Here is a 19,921-nt window from a genome sequence, read left to right as displayed (position 1 = left end):
CTCTAAACTGTAATGGGGGCAAAACAAATCGAATGGTCATTTCAAACTCCCGGCAGAGCTTTGCCCAAAGTCCCATCAGGGTATTTTTAATCTTTGGGCATAAATCTATTGAATCGTTTATTAAAAAAAAAAAAAAAAAAAAAGAAACAAACAGGGGTTTCATACTGACATGGTTTGATGTGTTTCACTGTGTACATGGAAGAAACATTTCAAGACATTTCTTCAACCGCAGCCTTAAATTCCTGACAAATAAAGCTTTGGGTAGACCGTGTTCAATACACAACGCTGAATCAGTCTGATGAAGTACTACAGCTCGCACAAAGCGACCGACAGACCAAAATAAACAACCCGAGCATCCAGGAGAAGGGCAGCAATGCGAGTGTATGCACGAATACAAGCACACATATACACACACACAGACTCAAATTGTCCCTCTCATAAAGAATCAGTAATTGTGTGTAAATATTTCCACAGGTCATTTGTTCCTCCATGGAGTCCATCTCCTTGAATTTCTTGTCCCATTCGAACAAACCAGCCCATAATGCCATAGTTGGGGGTTTATAGGAGCGGGCAGACTAAAGCGGTTGCCAATAACGGCACTCTTCCAGGCAGGGTTCAGTCATCTGAGCACTCCAACACACTGTGGCTCAGCGCAAGATCCCAATATTGTTCTACGTTGTGCTTCTTGAAGTGTTCTCTGGCCATGTTTTCTGTGGGGCACTGCTTGAACTTCATCTCCCCAAAGTGACGCTCCCCTGTTCCCTGCAGAGAAGCGAAGCAGACGTTTCAGATGAGGTTGCATTCACTGCGAGGGAGGAAGGATATTTGCACACCGAAAACTCCCAATCATTTATTACCGCAATGTTTTAGTTAAATAGACCTTTATTAGGATTGACTGGGACACAAAACATAATATGCATTGTCCATGTTCTATTCCTCCAATGGAGTACTCACCACAGTACATAGTCAAGTAGGCCAGGACAAACACCTTGCATTATCAACTCATTAATAGACATGTGCTGGGAGCAGCATTGCAAAAATCAAAAGCATCACATCTCAAACAACAATCTAGTAAAAATAAATAAATAAAAAATAAAATAGTAAGTTATTACATAATCTTTTCTTAAAATTCATTCAAGAGAATGTTTCTGACGGTACAGAACTACTTGTCCCTTGATGGAGACCAGAGGAGGCACCTGAAGTTGACCGTTTGACACTGAACATTCAGAATGTTATTATTCATTTATTATTGATACCTTCAGATGACAAACAGAACGACCCATGACTAAAACACAGTCACCATACCAATAAATGAACAAAACAGTCAAAACATGTTAGCGCTCCAGCCCATTGTCTTGATGTTGCCATTGGCAAGACTCAAGAGAGATGTGCGATGCGAGACAGCCTCTGTTCGGGGATATGAGTCAGCTTCATCGACGATTACTCAAGTATTTGTACGTATTTGAGACTTTTATAGTTTTGACTTCATTCTTCAATTCACCAAGGAAGGGAATTTGTGTTTTGCTTTTGGACTAATATTTGATTTATTTACCTCCCAGCTATGTCGCTCGTGCTACAGATTAAATACCTTGTCAGACTGCTAAGCAAAGAGTGTAAACGGCTCCCCTGGTACTTGCACACGCTGGAATCCCTCCCTGACAAAGATTCTAGTTATTATTTAGAAGCACTTGTTTTCTTTTCCAGTTACTATTTGCAGCTTTTCAAATCTAATATTTGCCTTCAAGCACATAGATTTATTTGTAATTAAAAACATGACTTATTATTTGCTTCATCTAGGAGACACTTACCTCCCATATCAACCAGCACTTGTTGTTCCTTTTGGTTTCATCGTCGGCATCTGGATCTGATCGGGGAGAGGGGGATAAAAATAAAACAATTGGCAGGGAGTTCATTCAGCTTGCTACAGACAGGAAGATTTGATCGGCAGAAAAATAGATTTAAACACTCACCATCTCTTTTTGAGTTGTGTTCTTCCCATTTCACTCTGCTCAACATCAACCTTTTAAACTTCTTCTGGGATTTAGGGCCTTAAAGAAAAACAACAAAAATTACAGACTGGATGTACAGATTCCCTCAGATTAGTCAAATTTATATAAGCAGACAGTTGATATTCACCAAGCAAAGCCTGTAGACAAGCTAAACTTTGATGTTTTGTGTCTGCTGAACGCTTACCCCCCTCCACGACCACAGTGTTGATATCTTTATGCAGGACTACCGTGCCCGTCAGATAGAGCTGGTTGGCGTTGGCCTCCACTTTAAATTTCTTGGCAGGATTATGCAGGTTACGGATCCTGTGATTGGAGGGCAAGGGATCACACATTTGGCAAGGGTTTTACACCAATATATGAATAGTTTTCACACACACACACACACACACACACACACACACACACACACACACACACACACACACACACACACACACACACACACACACACCTGTACACTGCAAGATGAACACCATGAGTGAGGTCTTCCTTTAGCTTCTTGACCTTCTTCTCCTTCCTCTGCTCAGCTGTAAGCTTGCGGGCAGCATTGGCCTCCTCGTGAGCTCTGAGTGGAGTAAAAAGAGCTTGAAATCGAGAACCTGCTTGCTAAAAAGGTTCTGAGGCTAAAGGCCTACTTGGGAAACTTCACCATGGATTATTATTTTTTTTTAATATACCTTTATTAGACCCACAATGGGCAAATTTGCAATTTCTCTGCATTTACCCATCCTAGTAACTAACATATCTAGGAGCAGTGGGCTGCATATAGAGGCGCCCGGGGAGCAGTTAGGAGGTTAAGTGTCTTGCTCAAGGGCACATCAGCACGCTACCAGGAGGAGCCGGAGATCAAACCGGCCACCTTCCGCTTGCTAGAGGACCTGCTCTACCTCCTGAGCCACTGCCCCCAATATGATGTTAATATACAAGAGGAAGAGAAGAGGCCAGTGATAAAAAAAAAAAAAATGACGAAAATATAAATTAAAAACAACTCACTTCTGTCTCTTGGCCATCTGCGCTCTGACATGTGCCTCCACTTTGGTGGGGTCCTGAACCGCCTCCGTTCCCAGCACTCTCATCAGGTTGGAGATGCGCACTGTTAAATGGAAGGAAACATCAGTTCCTCCATAGTCTATGTTGTGTGATATAAACAACCTGTGCGTGTGTGTGTGTGTGTGTGTGTGTGTGTGTGTGTGTGTGTGTGTGTGTGTGTGTGTGTGTGTGTGTGTGTGTGTGTGTGTGTGAGCGCGCGCGTGTGCAAGTACCTTTAGGTTCCGGAGGAGGCATGAGTCCTAGACGGACCTTTTCCTGTAGCTCCTTCTGGGCCTCCCTACGTGTCTGTCTCCTCAGCTTCTTCTGCTCCTTTTTCGTCAGGTACACATCCAGCGTTACCGCTTTGTCTGTGTCCACTGAGAGGAAATATGGCACGAGTAAACCATTAAATGTTGCGTTTCATAGCCATTAACACTCCCCTATACACGGGCTGTGTGAGTGTCAGTCAGGTGTTTCCACATTTACCTGGAGGGCTCATCTGCGCGGGGTGTTCTACTAGGTTGGTTACGCCAAAGAACTCCATGCCGTCAAATTGAGTTTCTGACGTTCTGGAGAAGAGGGAAAACCTGCAAGTCAGCTAGAATAATGACCCCTGTCCTTTCAGCGAATATATACAGTAGATCTTGAAAACCAAGTTCATGATGCAACATCTCTGAGTAAACTCTGAGGACCAGGATGTTACGTTTGAAAACACCGTATTTAATGTTTGAGGATGTAATATCTTACAGCTCTGTGCCGGACGGAACAATGTAGGAGTCCCACCACTCAATGATGGGCACCTCCCCTTCTCCAAGCTCCTTCTTCGGAGCAATAAGAGCCAGCTTAGTAGAAGCCTGTATGCCTGTCTTCTTTGCCGCCTGGGCAATCTCAGTCTGCAACTTCTCCAACTGGGTCTGAGGAATGGAAATTTATGAATTACAATAGTAACACCATTAGAATAGCAGGGCTCCAGAGGGAGCCCATTAAGTCGCATTTTGCGACTATCTTTGGAGACAGTGCTACAAAATCGTATTACTAGAAGCACCAGCGTGCCGTGCAAATATGCCCACTGTTTTGTTTTTTGTGGTTTTTGTTTTAATCGCCATCATATATCAATAAGAGACACGGAGAAAGTGTCCCATTGCGCTTGTTTCATACCATAAAGAATCGTAAAATAAAATAACCTACATCTAAAATAAAAAATACACTGTTGTGGCGCACCGATCGCTGGCATCAGGGATCAGTGCTGTCTGAGAGGTGCACAAATTGCCCCTTAACTTAACTTAATGATTTTTTTCTGTTAAAGCACTATTTCAAAATTGTGACTTTTTCCTTTAAAGTAAAACAGCACATTGTTATTTCTGTGAATTGTATATTTATTACCAAAGAATTTATGAGTAATACAGTTAAGATGGAAAAAATATGCATGTCGATTTCAGTGGTGCTCCTAAATTTTGTGCTGGTGCTCCTAACATTTTCAGAAGGAAGCAGCAGTGCTACTAGTGGAAGAAGTTAGTCTGGTGGAGCCCTGAATAATGTTTCCATTAGTTAAATAAATAAATAAATAAACAAACGAATGAACGAACAAATAAATAGATAGATAGATAAATAAATAAATAAATAGAAAGCATACGTCTCTTTAGAAATCGCTAGAGTGGTGGGGAACAATGTAGGAGGAATTTCCATCAAACCTTAGTTCGGATTCTTTGAGCGATCTTCTCAAAGCGCCCCTGATCGTGGAACTTGAAGCCCGGCTTGCGAGGACGCTGGGCTGCCGTAATGGGGACACGTTGGTCAAAGTAGGATGTTGACTCCAAGTCATCTCCAGGTTTCTCTTTCAGTTGTTGACGGAACTGCTCCCTCTTCACTGCACGAATGTTCGCTACAATGACAGAAGAGGCAGGATCAGACCATTTGTTAAACCGATTGATACAGCAAAACAGATAATAGAGTATGTGTGATTACATAGGGCTGGATGATATGGCCAAAAATGTTTTATCGCAATGTTTTTTTATATTGATGAATGTCGATAATTGTCAAGATATATATCGAAAAATAATAATGATAATAATGCTACATTTACAGTTTTAAGTATATTCCCATGGACCTTAAACACTGAATTAAAAAGAAAAAAAGATATGTAAACTAAAAAGAGAAATAAATTATATATAAATACATATATCAGGGCTGCAGATATTCCTCTATTATCCCATTCAAATTTGTATTCTTTTTAATATTCAAAGTTATTCAAAATATTAATTCTCAAACTTAGTGGGGGGGGGTGGCTTACGCACGGTTCGGCAGCTCCAATCAGAGCGATCTTTTCATCAAACAAAGCAGATAAAGACTCTCAATGTATTTTATTTACTCCGTTTCCAGCTGCTGTGGAGCAGATTGCAGATCACTCCTGAAAAAAATCCCACCCACATTCTCACTGCATGCTGGCAAAGGACCGCAGCCAGGTGCAGTCCGCCAGCCGGTGGTTGCGAACCTCTCGACTAGAGGACATTCCTTTCACGATGGTTGGGTTTATTTCCCACTTTCATCGCCACATCAGTGAATTTACTGGATATTCTGGTCGAAGACACACTTCCCTTGCACAGTTACCGGATTATTTCTCCATCGTGCGTTCACTGTGCAACAAACTGAATTTACTTATTTTGAACTTTATTGCTCATCACATGTGGATTGATTCGTTAAGCCAATTTATAATCAATTATTTATTAAAAAAAACAATCAAATCGCAATTTCAGCATTCGAATAGTTTATTTTTTGAATATTCAAATTCTATTCTCATTTTGTTACTGCAGCACTAAAATATATATTATAAACATTGTCGTCTGAAAAGTTGTCGAATCTGAGCTCTGTGATTATAGGCGGGGACTTTTGGAGCGGACGGATGGAGTCTTTCAGACCAGATGTCACTGAAAGTCACTGATTATTTCCATAATTGCGCTCCCATTGCGACAGCCGGGGGAGTCATGGTCATGTTGTTGTTTGAGGAAGACCTGGCGCATCAGCTCTGGGGGGCCTCATTCGATTTTCTCATGAAAGTTATCTAGATCGTTTAATCGCCGAGCGGTTATACATACCTTTTAGGGTGGGCATGCGATGGGTGAGTTCAACTTCTTTGCCAGTAGCATCAACAGTTCTTCCCAACTCGTCCAAGATCAAAGGTGTTGGCTTATTGATCTCCTTGACTTCCACTTTTCTGAAAGCACAGATCAAGAACAAATTTGTTTTACGCTGTCAGAAACTCCTCCCATTTGATGATCACATCATGACACCACTTCCATACTATTTTATTTGTGTGATTTGCAATGCTACTTACGGTGGAGCGATGCCCATGGCATGCAAGTTGGCCAGTGCCACGAGATTGTGCGGCCCAGTGTTTCCCAGTGCTCCAAGTATATTGGGCTTCATGGTTAACTGGGACTGGATGCGGGCCTGTAGCTCAGCCGCCTTGCGGGCCTTCTCTATGGCATCATTCATAAAGGTTGCGGCCTGGGATGGGGCAATGGATGGGGCTCCAGCCGATGGGGCTCCAGCAGAGGGGGCGGAAGAAAGGAGCCTGGACACGGGAGGAGTTTCGAGTGGGGTCTGTGGAGTAGGAAGAGGCAACTTCTGAAATTAGAGAGGAATAGAGAGCACCGTTTTGAGCTGGCTGATATGGATTTTATTAACATGATAGTTTATACAACATCAATATGCTGTGGAAGAGGTTATATTCATAAAGAATCTCAACGACTCAAAGTGAAGTGTATCACATTGAACTGTATGGTAGTGTAAATTGTGATATAGGGCTTAACCTCTTAAAATTAGCCCAATATATATTTTAGACATCATATTGTCAGAATTATTAGTTAATGTTATAGTCACTAGTTCCGAGTACAAAACTATACATCATAAAAAGGCAATATCTTCATTTCATCACCAGTGAAAGAAAGCGACACTTTATCTTGATTTATCGCCAGCCCTAGAGCTTTTATGTTGATCCAGCTGAATAAAAAGGTTTTTTTTCACTCAAAAGAGTTGATTAGATCTGCATTACCGGTGCAGCAGGAACTGGAGAAGAAAAGCTCAGCTGTTTCTTCCTTTCCTCTATCTGTCTTGTAGCTGCTTCCATCATCTGTTTGATCTGAGGAGTGGAAATAAAACGGTATGATAAGAGAAGATATCGACCAAGTTAAGCAAATATTCAATTATCCAAAAGCATGCGAACAACATATGAAGATTGAACTACCAGTATGTTTACATGGACGCATTCATCAGAACAAGGTGAATAATCAAATAAGATGAGTTGGCACTATTTTAATTCCTTCAACCAACCAAGTTTAGAGGACTCAATGGATATCAAAATATTCAATGCAAGTTAGGTCTGGTTGGGAGAAAACAATATTTACAGTTGCAATATTGCCATACCCGCCAAACACTTGTTGTAATTGGGACAGGAGAATGGGACAGAATTTGAATATAAATGTTTGGTTTGTAATTGAAACGTTAAGTATTAAAGGCGACCTATTCAATAAGTTAATATAGGTCTCTGAGGTCCCCAAAACATGTTTTTCTATTTTGTTTGCTGAAAATACATCTCAAATTATGCATTCTAGCCATTCTACAGCAACATGCATCTAACCCATCCTGTTCAAGGACGGTCTGTTTCAGTGGGTAGCGCCTCCCTCCTGAGGCCCCTTGTTCTGTGAGCCAATGGGGTTTGAGCACGAATTCCGGGTTCTGTTGTATGCAGTCCGTAAACGTTGACTTATTTCACCTCATCAGTTGACCAAAATCTGTTTCTGAACAAATTTGAGGCAAGAAATAAGCAATCCAGGTGCTGAATCTTCACTCATATCAGATCTACAAGTCTTAAAAGTTTGTTTTACGACTTTGAGCTATCTGCGCGCAGCGCGTCAACAGTACTGACATTACACGATTATTTTTTAAGTACTTACATTTCTATGGTCTGCAGTTGTCACAGACAGTTGGTATTAATTCCTCTTTCTTTTAAAAGATTTGTGCTGGTCTGTGCAGCCAACAACAAGAGAATGCTTAGCGCTCAGCTTAGCTCAGCCTCGTAACCACCGGACCCCCTAGCGGTGGTGCTCAAGCTGTGGGTGGAGTTACTCAGATGGGGGGTGGTTCTAATTCTTAGGAGACCCAAGGTGACTTAGGACTGGGAGACAAATCTGAATAGCTTGTTGGACCACAGTTTTCTGACCAAGGCAGAAAAATGTGAAAAACAACCAAAACACTGGGTTGTTTTATTTCAGGTTTATGTGTTAGGAGGCCCAGAGACCAAAATGTACGTGAACAAGCACCGAAAAGTGGTTTTCATATTTTAGGTCCCCCTTTTATTTCTTTAACACCGTGGACAAAAACTATTTTTCTTTAATATCTATACAAACAAGTCATGGCTTGGATGGCTGTCAAGACAAGTTTGTCATTTTTAAGTGAACTGCAAAAAGTTCTGTCCAAGGCGATACAGCAGACAAACTTCTCTGTAACATATAATAACAAAATCAAAGTAATATTTTAATTGTATGTGTCATTTTTTATTTTATACACCCTTATCAGTCCCAAATTTGCAATTTCTCCGCATTCACCCATCCTAGTAACCAACGTATCTAGGAGCAGTGGGCTGCCATATAGAGGCGCCCGGGGAGCAGTTAGGGGGTTAAGTGTCTTGCTCAAGGACACATCAGTACGTTACCAGGAGGAGCCGGGTATCGAACCGGCAACCTTCCGCATACTACAGACCCGCTCTACCTCCTTGGCCATGATGGTAGCCAAATGAATACCCAAATTCATTCAAGTACTAGTATCCCCCCCATTTTGTTTGGAACAACCATTTTAATTCCAAAAACGACAAGGGAACTCTCTTCATACTAACGAACAGTCGTTCATTCTCTCATGTACCTGCATCTTGGTGAGCATGCCAGGGCTCTCAGTTGGAGGTCCAGGAATGACTTCAGGCTCCTCCACCTCTTCAAAACGAGGAACACGTTTCCTCTTCGGTGCTACCCCATCTCCCACTTCCGGTAGTTGTTTTACTCCACCGATTTCAGCTTCATCGCCAAAGACATCCTATGAGAAGAGGCAGCCAGGTGGTTAAAGATGAATCCATTTGCAAAAGCAACTCAGTGCACACTAACAGTACTTTGATTAATACTACCACATCCATAGATTTAAATATAATAAGGGGCAAAGAACACAGATATGCAAATCGGAGATACTGTACGTAATTACCACGTTAAGGATTGACCTTTACCTTGAGGTCTCGCTTGCGGTTCTTTTCTCCAACACCTTTGCTGCCACGGATGTTGCGACTCTCCTCCAGTGCTTCGAAAAGTCGTTCCACAAACCCTCCAGCCGAATCGTCCAGAAAGGGGCGCAGCTGGTCTGAATGACACCAAGAAATTGACTCAATGAATAAACATAACTGATAACCTCCAAACAATGAAGCTGATCGTTTCTCAAGAGAATATATCGGATTCTCAGCCACTGACCTATGGTCTTTCTTTTGTCCAGGCCTTTCCCCACGCAATGCAAAGCTGCAGTGACGACCGTGGGCTCCGAGAAGCCCAGGACTTTCTTCACGGTGCACTCCACCCATGGCCTCAGCTCCTCCACCTCTCGTTTAGGCAGTGACATACTTTTCTTTATTTCTGTGAGATCAAAAATAAGATAACACTTTATTAAATAAATATATAAAAACTAAAAGGAGATTAAAAAAAACCCACATACAGTGGGGCAAAAAAGTATTTAGTCAGCCACCAATTGTGCAAGTTCTCCCACTTAAAAAGATGAGAGAGGCCTGTTATTTTCATCATAGGTATACCTCAACAATGAGAGACAAAATGAGAAAAAAAAAAATCCAGAAAATCACATTGTCTGATTTAAAAAAAATTTATTTGCAAATTACGGTGGAAAATAAGTATTTGGTCAATAACAAAAGTTAATCTCAATACCTTGTTATATAGCCTTTGTTTGCAATGACAAGAGGTCAAACGTTTTCTGTAAGTCCACAAGGTTTTCACACACTGTTGCTGGTATTTTGGCCCATTCCTCCCTGCAGATCTCCTCTAGAGCAGTGATGTTTTGGGGCTGTCGCTGGGCAACAGACTTTCAACTCCCTCCAAAGATTTTCTATGGGGTTAAGATCTGGAGACTGGCTAGGCCACTCCAGGACCTTGAAATGCTTCTTACGAAGCCACTCCTTCGTTGCCCGGGCGGTGTGTTTGGGATCATTGTCATGCTGAAAGACCCAGCCACGTTTCATCTTCAATGCCCTTGCTGATGGAAGGAGGTTTTCACTCAAAATCTCATGATACATGGCCCCATTCATTCTTTCCTTTACACGGATCAGTCGTCCTGGTCCCTTTGCAGAAAAACAGCCCCAAAGTATGATGTTTCCACCCCCATGCTTCACAGTAGGTATGGTGTTCTTTGGATGCAACTCAGCTTTCTTTCTCCTCCAAATACGACAAGTTGAGTTTTTACCAAAAAGTTATATTTTGGTTTCATCTGACCATATGACATTTTCCCAATCCTCTTCTGGATCATCCAAATGCTCTCTAGCAAACTTCAGAAGGGCCTGGACATGTACTGGCTTAAGCAGGGGGACACGTCTGGCACTGCAGGATTTGAGTCCCTGGCGGCGTAGTGTGTTACTGATGGTAGCCTTTGTTACTTTGGTCCCAGCTCTCTGCAGGTCATTCACTAGGTCCCCCCGTGTGGTTCTGGGATGTTTGCTCACCCTTCTTGTGATCATTTTGACCCCACGGTGTGAGATCTTGCGTGGAGCCCCAGATCGAGGGAGATTATCAGTAGTCTTGTATGTCTTCCATTTTCTAATAATTGCTCCCACAGTTGATTTCTTCACAAAAGCTGCTTACCTATTGCAGATTCAGTCTTCCCAGCCTGGTGCAGGTCTACAATTTTGTTTCTGGTGTCCTTTGACAGCTCTTTGGTCTTGGCCATAGTGGAGTTTGGAGTGTGACTGTTTGAGGTTGTGGACAGGTGTCTTTTATACTGATAATGAGTTCAAACAGGTTCCATTAATACAGGTAACGAGTGGAGGACAGCAGAGCCAGAAATCTTGCTTGTTTGTAGGTGACCAAATACTTATTTTACAGAGCAATTTACCAATGAATTCATGAAAAATCCTACAATGTGATTTCCTGGATTCTTTCCCCCCATTCTGTCTCTCATAGTCGAAGTGTACCTATGATGAAAATTACAGGCCTCTCTCATCTTTTTAAGTGGGAGAACTTGCACAATTGGTGGCTGACTAAATACTTTTTTGCCCCACTGTATATAGACATCTATCACAACCTTAACAGGGAGTAGCGCTTCTGCAGTCAACTATGCTAACTAGTGAGGCTTCATAGTAATACCCTGCACAAAGACAGGTACTCCTCACTTAACAACCTACCTGTTTAACCATTGTTCGGACTTACAACCAGCTCTCCGACCAGTCGGTATGTGCGCTGCGTACAGTAGCGTGGCGGCGTCTCAGCTTCAAGCATCTCATCTCATCACTGTTCTCAGTCTTATTCCCGCAGTCTGTCAGTATACACTACACTAGCGTTCGCAATGGCCACGCCCCCTTACCGTGAAATAACACACGTCCTCGCTTATTGACCAGTTCGCTTAACGACCTGGTTGTAGGAACAGAACTCGCTTGTTAAGTGAGGAATATCTGTATACAAATTGGATGATGTCACAACGCGCTCTGCTCCACTACTTCCGGTGCCTCCACTCCACTACTTCCGGTTCCTTCAGCTCGTTCAGAAAAAAAGTTGCATGTCTTTCTACAGATTTGGTCCAATGCTCATCAAACTTGGACCACAGCATGTCTGGATTGCCCAAAATAGAATTTATTCGTTTTGTGTCTGCACCAGGCAGGGTTTCCGTTATCCAGTAATTACCAGTTTTTGACGGGGAAAATGTGGTGAAGTCCAACATATTTAAAATCCCTTAGGTTATAATGTCGGGTGAAAATAATTCCCTCTTAGCACAGTTTGAATTAGTGCCGGGCGATAATACGATAATTATTGCAATATTTTTTTCCTCAACGTCGAAATAAAATAGGCTAGCTAAATTCCCCAAATTCTTCCACAGATTTGCTCATTTACAGAAGCGTTAGACAAGTGACAACGAAAAAGCCAATTAATTTGGACGATCTAAAGGTGACCTTTCACCTCTAGCCAATTAGGTTGGTCCCTCGTGGCAGGAGGAAAGGCAGAGGAGCGGCAGCGGTACTGTCAAGAATGACCGATTTGGAGGAGAAGATGCAAGTTCCAAAGCTAATTGGATCGAAAGATCTAAAGCTGACCTTTCGCCTCTACCCAATCACGATTGTCAATAAAGCAATAAACCCAACCTACAGGTTACGCTTGTAAACACGGAGCGGAGTGTCCAAAACTGAGAAGCAGAAAGATGATGTATCGTTGACAATAGGGCCACATACGTCTATGGTTTGACATTTATTTTTTGTATATTTGATTTCAGACCCAAAGTGGACGGTAAAATAAAATATGCAGACAGGGCATGCCGATGAAGATGGGCAACACCACAAACGTTATTATTTATTTAGATTTAGGCCTACTTGTCATATGTATTTTGTTTTTTTATCAATTTATTTTATTAAGTTCCTGTAAAGTCAATTCCGAGATTTTTTTCTTAACACATTATACATGTCAGAAGGTAATTGCTTAAAACATGTAAAAAGACTGACTATATAGTACTGAATTGTGGAGTTAAGACCACTCAACTGTTTTTGTTGGGCCTAAATCAGGGATGTGTGACATCACGTATTCCTACCTGGCATGGCTGCCCCCCTAACACTAGCACATTCAAGTAAGAAATCGTGATGAGTAAAGGTGCTCTGATCAAGATTTTTTGGGGCCGATTGCTGGAAGCAGTATCGGCCGTGACGATCACAGCGTTTATTTGAAGCCTTCCATTTATCGTGTCGCATTATTTATTTAAATATTCTACCAACATAATATATGATACACTATTAATATTAAGTATTAAAATCAAGAGATGAGAACTTATCATGAATTAACAACTGTTTATTTATTGGCAGGCAACATATTCCACTCTCCCAGAGACAACTTCAAAATCACAGCTTAGAGCTTAACAATATAGTTTTCATGTTCATAATACACTTTTAGAAAATAAAAATGACAATAAATGCTTAATGTGTACAACACACCAAGTTAGAACAACAACGGTATATTTTTCTTCATAAATATAAGCATCTCTGCATTTTTGGCAGAGAGTTTGTTCCTCTTCTCAACTACAATATTCCCTCCTGTGCTAAAAAGGCGCTCACTATCTACACTTATGCACGGTGCACAGACACCTGGTAGAACTGCCAGACCGGTGACAGCACTTTAGCCGCGTGCACACCCAGCGTTATGGGCAGGCACCAAGGGCCAGGCCCGCCCAGCCAGGAAGGAGAGCGGAGACCCCATTTGTCCAAATACAAAGAACAAATTGAATTGTGTGTTTTATTTTACATTATTATTTATTTATTTTTGAAATTATACTCCATTTCCCAAAACGAAAAAGAAACGTGCATAACGGGGAACAGAATTGTCTCGCATGTTTTGCATCATCCGATCGGCTCTTTCTGACCAGCCCCTTTTACCGATCACCGATAAAACAATTCAGAACGAAAATCGGCCATAACTATCAGAGGCTGATCGATCGGAGCACCCTAAGCGACGAGTCATTACAGCCTACACTACTTTGCTATCTAGCTATGGAACCTTCATCCTAAATGCATCTTCCCTGTATGCCAAACTGTGAATAACAGCTCGGTCTCCTTATTTACATTTCCATTAAGAGTGTGATGGCTCCCCTAGCTCCGTGCGATTGCCGTCCGGCTCAGCACGAGCCCGGGGCTGTACCCGGATGCACAAGTAGCCGGAACAGAGTCCTGCCAGACAGGCGCCACCATGCTTCTTATGTTCTATTTTTAACTTCAGAACAAAACCGAAACCACAAAAAAAAAGCCAAAACATTATTGGTTTTCTGATTAGTATATTGTATGTATTGGACACTTCCCAATACATACAATGCCCAGTCACGGGAGAGGGCCACTCCTCTCCCGGGACTGGGCATTTCAGGACAGAGGGAACTGCCTTTCCCCTTTTCCACGATTTTGAAACCTGATTTCACACACACACACACACACACACACACACACACACACACACACACACACACACACACACACACACACACACACACACACACACACACACACACACACACACACACACACACACACACGGGTGGTTAGCAACACACTTTTTTGTGATGTGACAAAGTCAGAACACATATTCATTATTGCTTTACAGGGACTAAGTTAAATGTTAATTAAAGCTGCTGCACATGTTACTTATTGTCGATAATTTATTTAGAACAGCCTCAACAGCAGCTTCTATCTTATCGGATCGCCATTGTTGGTATTACTCCTCCTTTGTTCCAGGAGGCGCACAGGTTGACAACATATGTGATTTTTGGTTTGTTTGCAAATAGTTTTATTTTATCTGAGAATATGTTGGCCTAAAGCTTTACAAACATAGGCTAGCGTTATATTTATTCATTTTCAGTAAAGTCTATTGCGAGTGGGACTTATTTTATTTGGAATACAACGTACAAGCCAAAGAAGCATATAGAACAATAAAAAAATACATATATTTACACAGGTACTCCTCACTTATCTACCGTGTTCCGTTCCTAGAACCAGGTCGTTAAGCGAATTGGTCGATAAGTGGTCGATAACACACGCGCGCACACACACGCGTACACCGGTCAATGTGTCCTAGGAGATTTGAATTTCCCCAGACAAATGGGAGAGAGATTTCAAACAATAAGTAACAAGTGCAGCGAATTTTAGTTAACATTTCACAAATTTATTTTTTTTTAAACAAAAATCTAAATAAATAGCTTGGTCTAAATAGATATATTGTGTTGATATTCGTCTTCGTCTGGATGTCGCATCGACATATTTTACGCAATGAATATTTACCGTCTGCTTTTCGTCTGAACTTAAATATCCCAAAAACGACCACTCTATGGATGTATGTGTCCTGATGACACATCATCTTTCTGCTTCTCCTCAGAGTCCTGGACGGTGTGCTTTGTCTCTGCTCTGTGTGTACTGTGTTTACAAGAGAGTGTCCATGAGGAAGTGGGCTTATTTCTATATCAACAAACGTGATTGGTCAGAGGTGAAAAGGTTCAAGTTCGAGTTCAAGAGGTTATTTGTCGGTGCTCATGCAGGCGGCCGCAAGGGACGGCGCCACAATCGCGATTCTGGGTTCTATAATTATATAATAGTATTAACTGTCTGGCTTTAGATCATCCAAGCTGATTGGCTTACCGTTGCAACTGCCCCAGCAAGGAAATGAACATATATGCAGAATTTTTTTTAACTAAATGATCAAGTCTATTTTATTTCAACATCAGGAAAAAATGATGGCAATAATTATCGTTTAATCGCCCAGCACTAATTGATATTGTGCTTAGAGGGAATCATTTTCACTGGACCGGAGAGACTTAAATACTTCGGACTTCAACAGATTTTCCCGGTCAAAAACCAGCACAATTATCAGCTAACGGAAATGCTGCATACAAACATACATACATACATATCTAAAAAGTGTTAATGCCGTTTTAAAAATAAATATTACTAATATTACAACTTGAAATCAAATAATTTCCTTGTGTAAACAACAAGTAACAAGTGCCGCTGCATGAATTAACATTTAACTTAAATACATTTTTGATAAAATCAAAAAAATAAAATAAAAATACGGCAAGTAGGCCTCAATAAATAATAAAGTTTGCTGATTTGTCACTCTTTGCTGGGACGTCTCATTGACATATTCTACAACATAATGGATATTCACCGTCTGCTTTGGGTCGGAACCACAAAAAAACGCCAAACTATGGATGTTTGTGGCCCTGTCGTCAACGTACATCCTCTTTCTGCTTCTCCTCAGAGTTTTGGACGCTCTGCATGTACTGTGTTTACATCGCAATCTGTAGGTCTATTTCTTTATCAACGAACGTGATTGGTTTAGAGGCGAAAAGTGAGCGTTAGATCGTCCCAACTGATTGGCTTTGGCACTTGGCAAATTGCCAAACATGGAAATTAACGGATTTGTGTAACATTTTATCTAAATTAAAAAGGAAGGGCGGTAATTGTGGTTATTGTTTAATTGCCTTGCATTAATTCAAATTGTGTATAGAGGGAACTCATACCCCATGTGCAGAGTCTGAAGGGGCTTGCACATAGGACAGAGCGCTGTGTGACGTCATTATCCAATTTGGATGATAATGTCACACAGCACTCTCCTCCACTAAATGTCCGGGGCCATGGCGCCGCTGCTTACGAACCTCCTCCAGAAAAGCTTATTTTTTTTAACTAATTCCTCCTACAAGTATATTCTGATGTTCATCAAACCTGGACCACAGCATGTCTGGACTGCCCCGAATACAATTCATTTGTTTTATGTCCATGGGTTTCATGGTTTCTGAGCACCAGGCATATTCAGCAGGAGAATGGCTAGAATAAAAATTTGAACAAAAACAACAGGGTTCCTGCACTTCATGCTGGAGCCTGATGGTGATAATAGTAACAGTAGTAATCATGGTAGCATTAATGGTGGGATTATGTTAAAAGTAAAAATAAATTACTGCAACAACACGTAACGTCTACCAACTACAATTACCACGGATCTGGTTGTTACTGAATCTGGACCCCAATTACAAACCGTTTAATCGGAGCATCGACCCCAAGAGCTGTCACTTTGCTGTGTACACATTAAGAGCACGTGACTTATTGAACACTAGATCGCCGATCGGACGCCTTTGTCCAAAACGACTCGCAATAACAACATGTTGTAGGCAGCAGTCAAACCAACTGCGAGCCACAGTCAAACCTTCTGTAGGAATAAGTAGCACTGGTAGAGTTGGAGGGCCATCTATGGTTGTAGGCAAGGCGGATAGAGACGCTTCGGAGATAAAACAGCAACGGTGCAGGTTTAAACGACGTGCATGCGCTGACAAACGTGTTGTTGTTGTTGTTGTTGTTGTTGTTGTTGTTGTTGTAAACCGGCTAACTACCGTTAGCATGCTGCCCACAGAAAGCTACTCACGTCAGCACACGACCTGCTTTATTCCACTTACACAGAGGGCGGTTCGCCTGGACCGCCGGCCGCTCCAGGGGACGTTACGAAAGACGGAACAATGGGTCCGTTTCAAGCCGCATGTGAGGGTCCGAGCGCCAAGTTTCCCCCCGAAAACTTCCTGGGCGCCGTTCACGCGACGTACAGGCTCCGCGACCCGGCAGCGGAAGCGGACATGTTTTTATGACGTCATGTCCTACGTCGTCAACGTTCGCGTGCCGTTTTTGCGGCGGTCGGGAGCCAACGTCCGGGCGTATTACCGCCACCTTCTGTTCCGGCGTCTAACTGCTACTACGTCCTAAATAATAATCCCGTTTCCCATAACAACTCGCGAAAAACGTCGGTATGTGTGTAACCTCGTGCTTCAGATACTGTTTCAAGTGAACTACTCCATTGATATGTAATGTTTTCATCACATCTCGCTGTGCCTCATATTTCCTGCATCTAATAGAAGATTCTTTATTTATCACACGGCACACACACCACAACACGTGCACTATAATAATAAGGGCATGTTCCACTGATTCTTCACACAATAACTCTTTGTGCATTGGTCCCATTTTGAATCTGGTGTAAATGTCTCCCTCTCCATCCCCAAATTCTTGCCATCGTTGGTTTACTTTTCTTCATTTTTCTCCGCAATGTAAGTCAGGCGTCTAAGGCATAATAATATTATGCCTTTGACGTCTGACTTTGACCTCAGTACAAATTTCCATTTGTACTGTGTCTTTGAACACGGCTTGCTTCCACAGCCTCGTTCCACTTCAGCCCCATCCTGACGACTGTTAGGATGAAAGGAGTATTGCATATGAATCTGAACGTATTAACCGTGCGTTTTTTTGGTTTTTTTTTTACGTCTTCGAGCGGCTGTAGGGCCATCAAATTCAGCCAACATCTCCAGTGTGTGAACTCCCAGCATGATAGACGTGCCTTGACAAATCTCCACTTCCTTCATATTCTGCATCCACCTGAGGATGAGCAACAGTGGTGCCACCACAGGGATCACTGCAGTCGGACTTATCCTCATCACATACACTACCATCCGTCTCTTCTGCAAGGGCACTGCCTACTCGCCCCAAAATGTAACCTCTGAGACTAACTTTCCTACATTTATCAACTATTTTTTTCTCATGTTGATCGGGAGTCAAAGTGGACTCCCAAAAAACAAAAAAAGCCCCAACTCTCTCCAACGCTCTTCCATACCATACATTGTTAGTTTCAGAGTATCTTCAATTATTTACCTGGTAAAGTAGACAGCTACAGTTATATATATATATATATATATATATATATATATATATATATATATATATATATATTTCTCAATGCATAGTAATCATGTGCCCATTGCGCCGCCTCATCAATTGCTGTTGTGTTCGTTTTTTCCACCTAGGCGGATTTGAAAGGACTTTACATTTAATTCTATTTGATTATTTGACGTCAATCCATTTCTAACTGAATTCCCCTTGATTAAATTCCATTGAATTGACCGGTTGTCAATGTTTTCTAAAAGAAGAATGGTGTGATAAAATATGTTTTCAACCTGGGACTCATTGGGCTTGGCTCATTTTCTGTGAAGGACACGTAAAATAACACATTTTCATTGAGTGCGCACTGTGCACCCCCCAAAACACTTATACTACATATGTGGTGCTCTGGTAATTAAAGAGTGGGAAATGAATGTGGAAACACTCACTGTACACTGAACACTGTAAAAAAAATGAAAGAAACAGGTTTGCTGGGGACCTTCACTTTGTCCTCCTCCTAGCTGGGCCTGCTGTGTGTGTGTGTGTGTGTGTGTGTGTGTGTGTGTGTGTGTGTGTGTGTGTGTGTGTGTGTGTGTGTGTGTGTGTGTGTGTGTGTGTCTGTGTGTGTGTGTGTGTGTGTGTGTGTGTGTGTGTGTGTGTGTGTGCGTGCGTGCGTGCTCCCAATTGCCGTAGGACTATTTGGGAATTCCCCTTATAAACTGTGTTTACATACTATGTGTATCCATGATGACTAGATGTATTTGTTGCACATGTTTTCCCATGGGCCAAACCCCACTGGTGCAAAAGGATGACACAGGGACTTTGTGGCCACAACATCACATGCAATAACTTTTTCACTTCCCACAAGCTGGGACAAGAGCTCCTAAAGAGGAAGCCGTCGATGGTAGGAACAACAAAAACAAGCCGACATAGTTTGTGTTCATGGCTGACATGTCACTGGTGTCCTACGTGCCAAAGAAAGGCAAAAATGCAGTACTCATGAGAACGCCGCATACGAATGGGAGAATCTGGACAGGAGCATCAAAACTGTCATGACATCAAATCTCGGACAAGCTGTTGACTGGCTACAGCTGCAAAAGAAGAACCCTACGCTGGCCGCTTGTGATGTTTTTCAACGTCTTGGACGTCTCGGCGTACATCGCTTTTCGCACCTGGGTGGCGTTGAACCCAGACTGAAAGCTCCGGAGGAGACGACTCTTTCTCGGGGAGCCGGGCAAGGCTCCTGAAATCCAGAGCAAACAACGTATCCCAAGAAACCCCAGCCCCCACAACCATTGTGAGAAGGATTCAGGTGGAGGATGATGGTGACCCACAGAACCACCAACCGCAGAACCTTAAGTAAGTGTGCGTGATGTTGTTGCATGTATATTATAATCTGTGTGTGTGTGTGTGTGTGTGTGTG

General features: G+C 42.1%; 1 protein-coding gene across 2 annotated transcripts; it reads right to left on the bottom strand.

Moving 5' to 3' along the window:
* Positions 1–126: 126 nt before the first annotated feature.
* Positions 127–17,369, bottom strand: LOC307233866 (U4/U6 small nuclear ribonucleoprotein Prp3-like). 2 transcript variants are annotated; one of them, XM_080005320.1, is made up of 17 exons: positions 17,253–17,369; positions 9,545–9,703; positions 9,307–9,437; positions 8,955–9,122; positions 7,090–7,176; positions 6,370–6,662; positions 6,131–6,249; positions 4,730–4,920; positions 3,786–3,952; positions 3,525–3,607; positions 3,272–3,415; positions 3,003–3,102; positions 2,461–2,574; positions 2,194–2,312; positions 1,971–2,048; positions 1,809–1,864; positions 127–762 (listed from the first exon to the last, which is right to left on the bottom strand). In XM_080005320.1, the coding sequence occupies exons 2-17, from the start codon at positions 9,687–9,689 to the stop codon at positions 616–618; spliced, it is 2,142 nt and encodes a 713-aa protein (XP_079861446.1). In that variant the 5' UTR covers positions 9,690–9,703; positions 17,253–17,369; the 3' UTR covers positions 127–615. The 2 variants fall into 2 exon arrangements, with proteins under 2 accessions (XP_079861446.1, XP_079861447.1); XM_080005321.1 differs by having other exon boundaries at positions 6,370–6,638.
* Between the last annotated feature and the right edge of the window lie 2,552 nt (positions 17,370–19,921).

The sequence above is a fragment of the Zeus faber genome, assembly GCF_960531495.2.
Source record: "Zeus faber genome assembly, chromosome: 8".
In the NCBI taxonomy this organism is placed as follows: domain Eukaryota; kingdom Metazoa; phylum Chordata; class Actinopteri; order Zeiformes; family Zeidae; genus Zeus; species Zeus faber.
Note: the sequence above shows the minus strand (reverse complement) of the source record. Positions and strands in the feature narration are given on the sequence as shown.

Coding starts and splice junctions, on each gene's coding strand:
- LOC307233866 (XM_080005320.1), bottom strand. CDS start 9,689: ATGTCACTGCCTAAACGAGAGGTGGAGGAGCTGAGGCCATGGGTGGAG. Junction 9,438..9,544: donor GGACAAAAGAAAGACCATAG/GTCAGTGGCTGA, acceptor GGTGTCATTCAG/ACCAGCTGCGCCCCTTTCTG. Junction 9,123..9,306: donor ACCGCAAGCGAGACCTCAAG/GTAAAGGTCAAT, acceptor CTCTTCTCATAG/GATGTCTTTGGCGATGAAGC.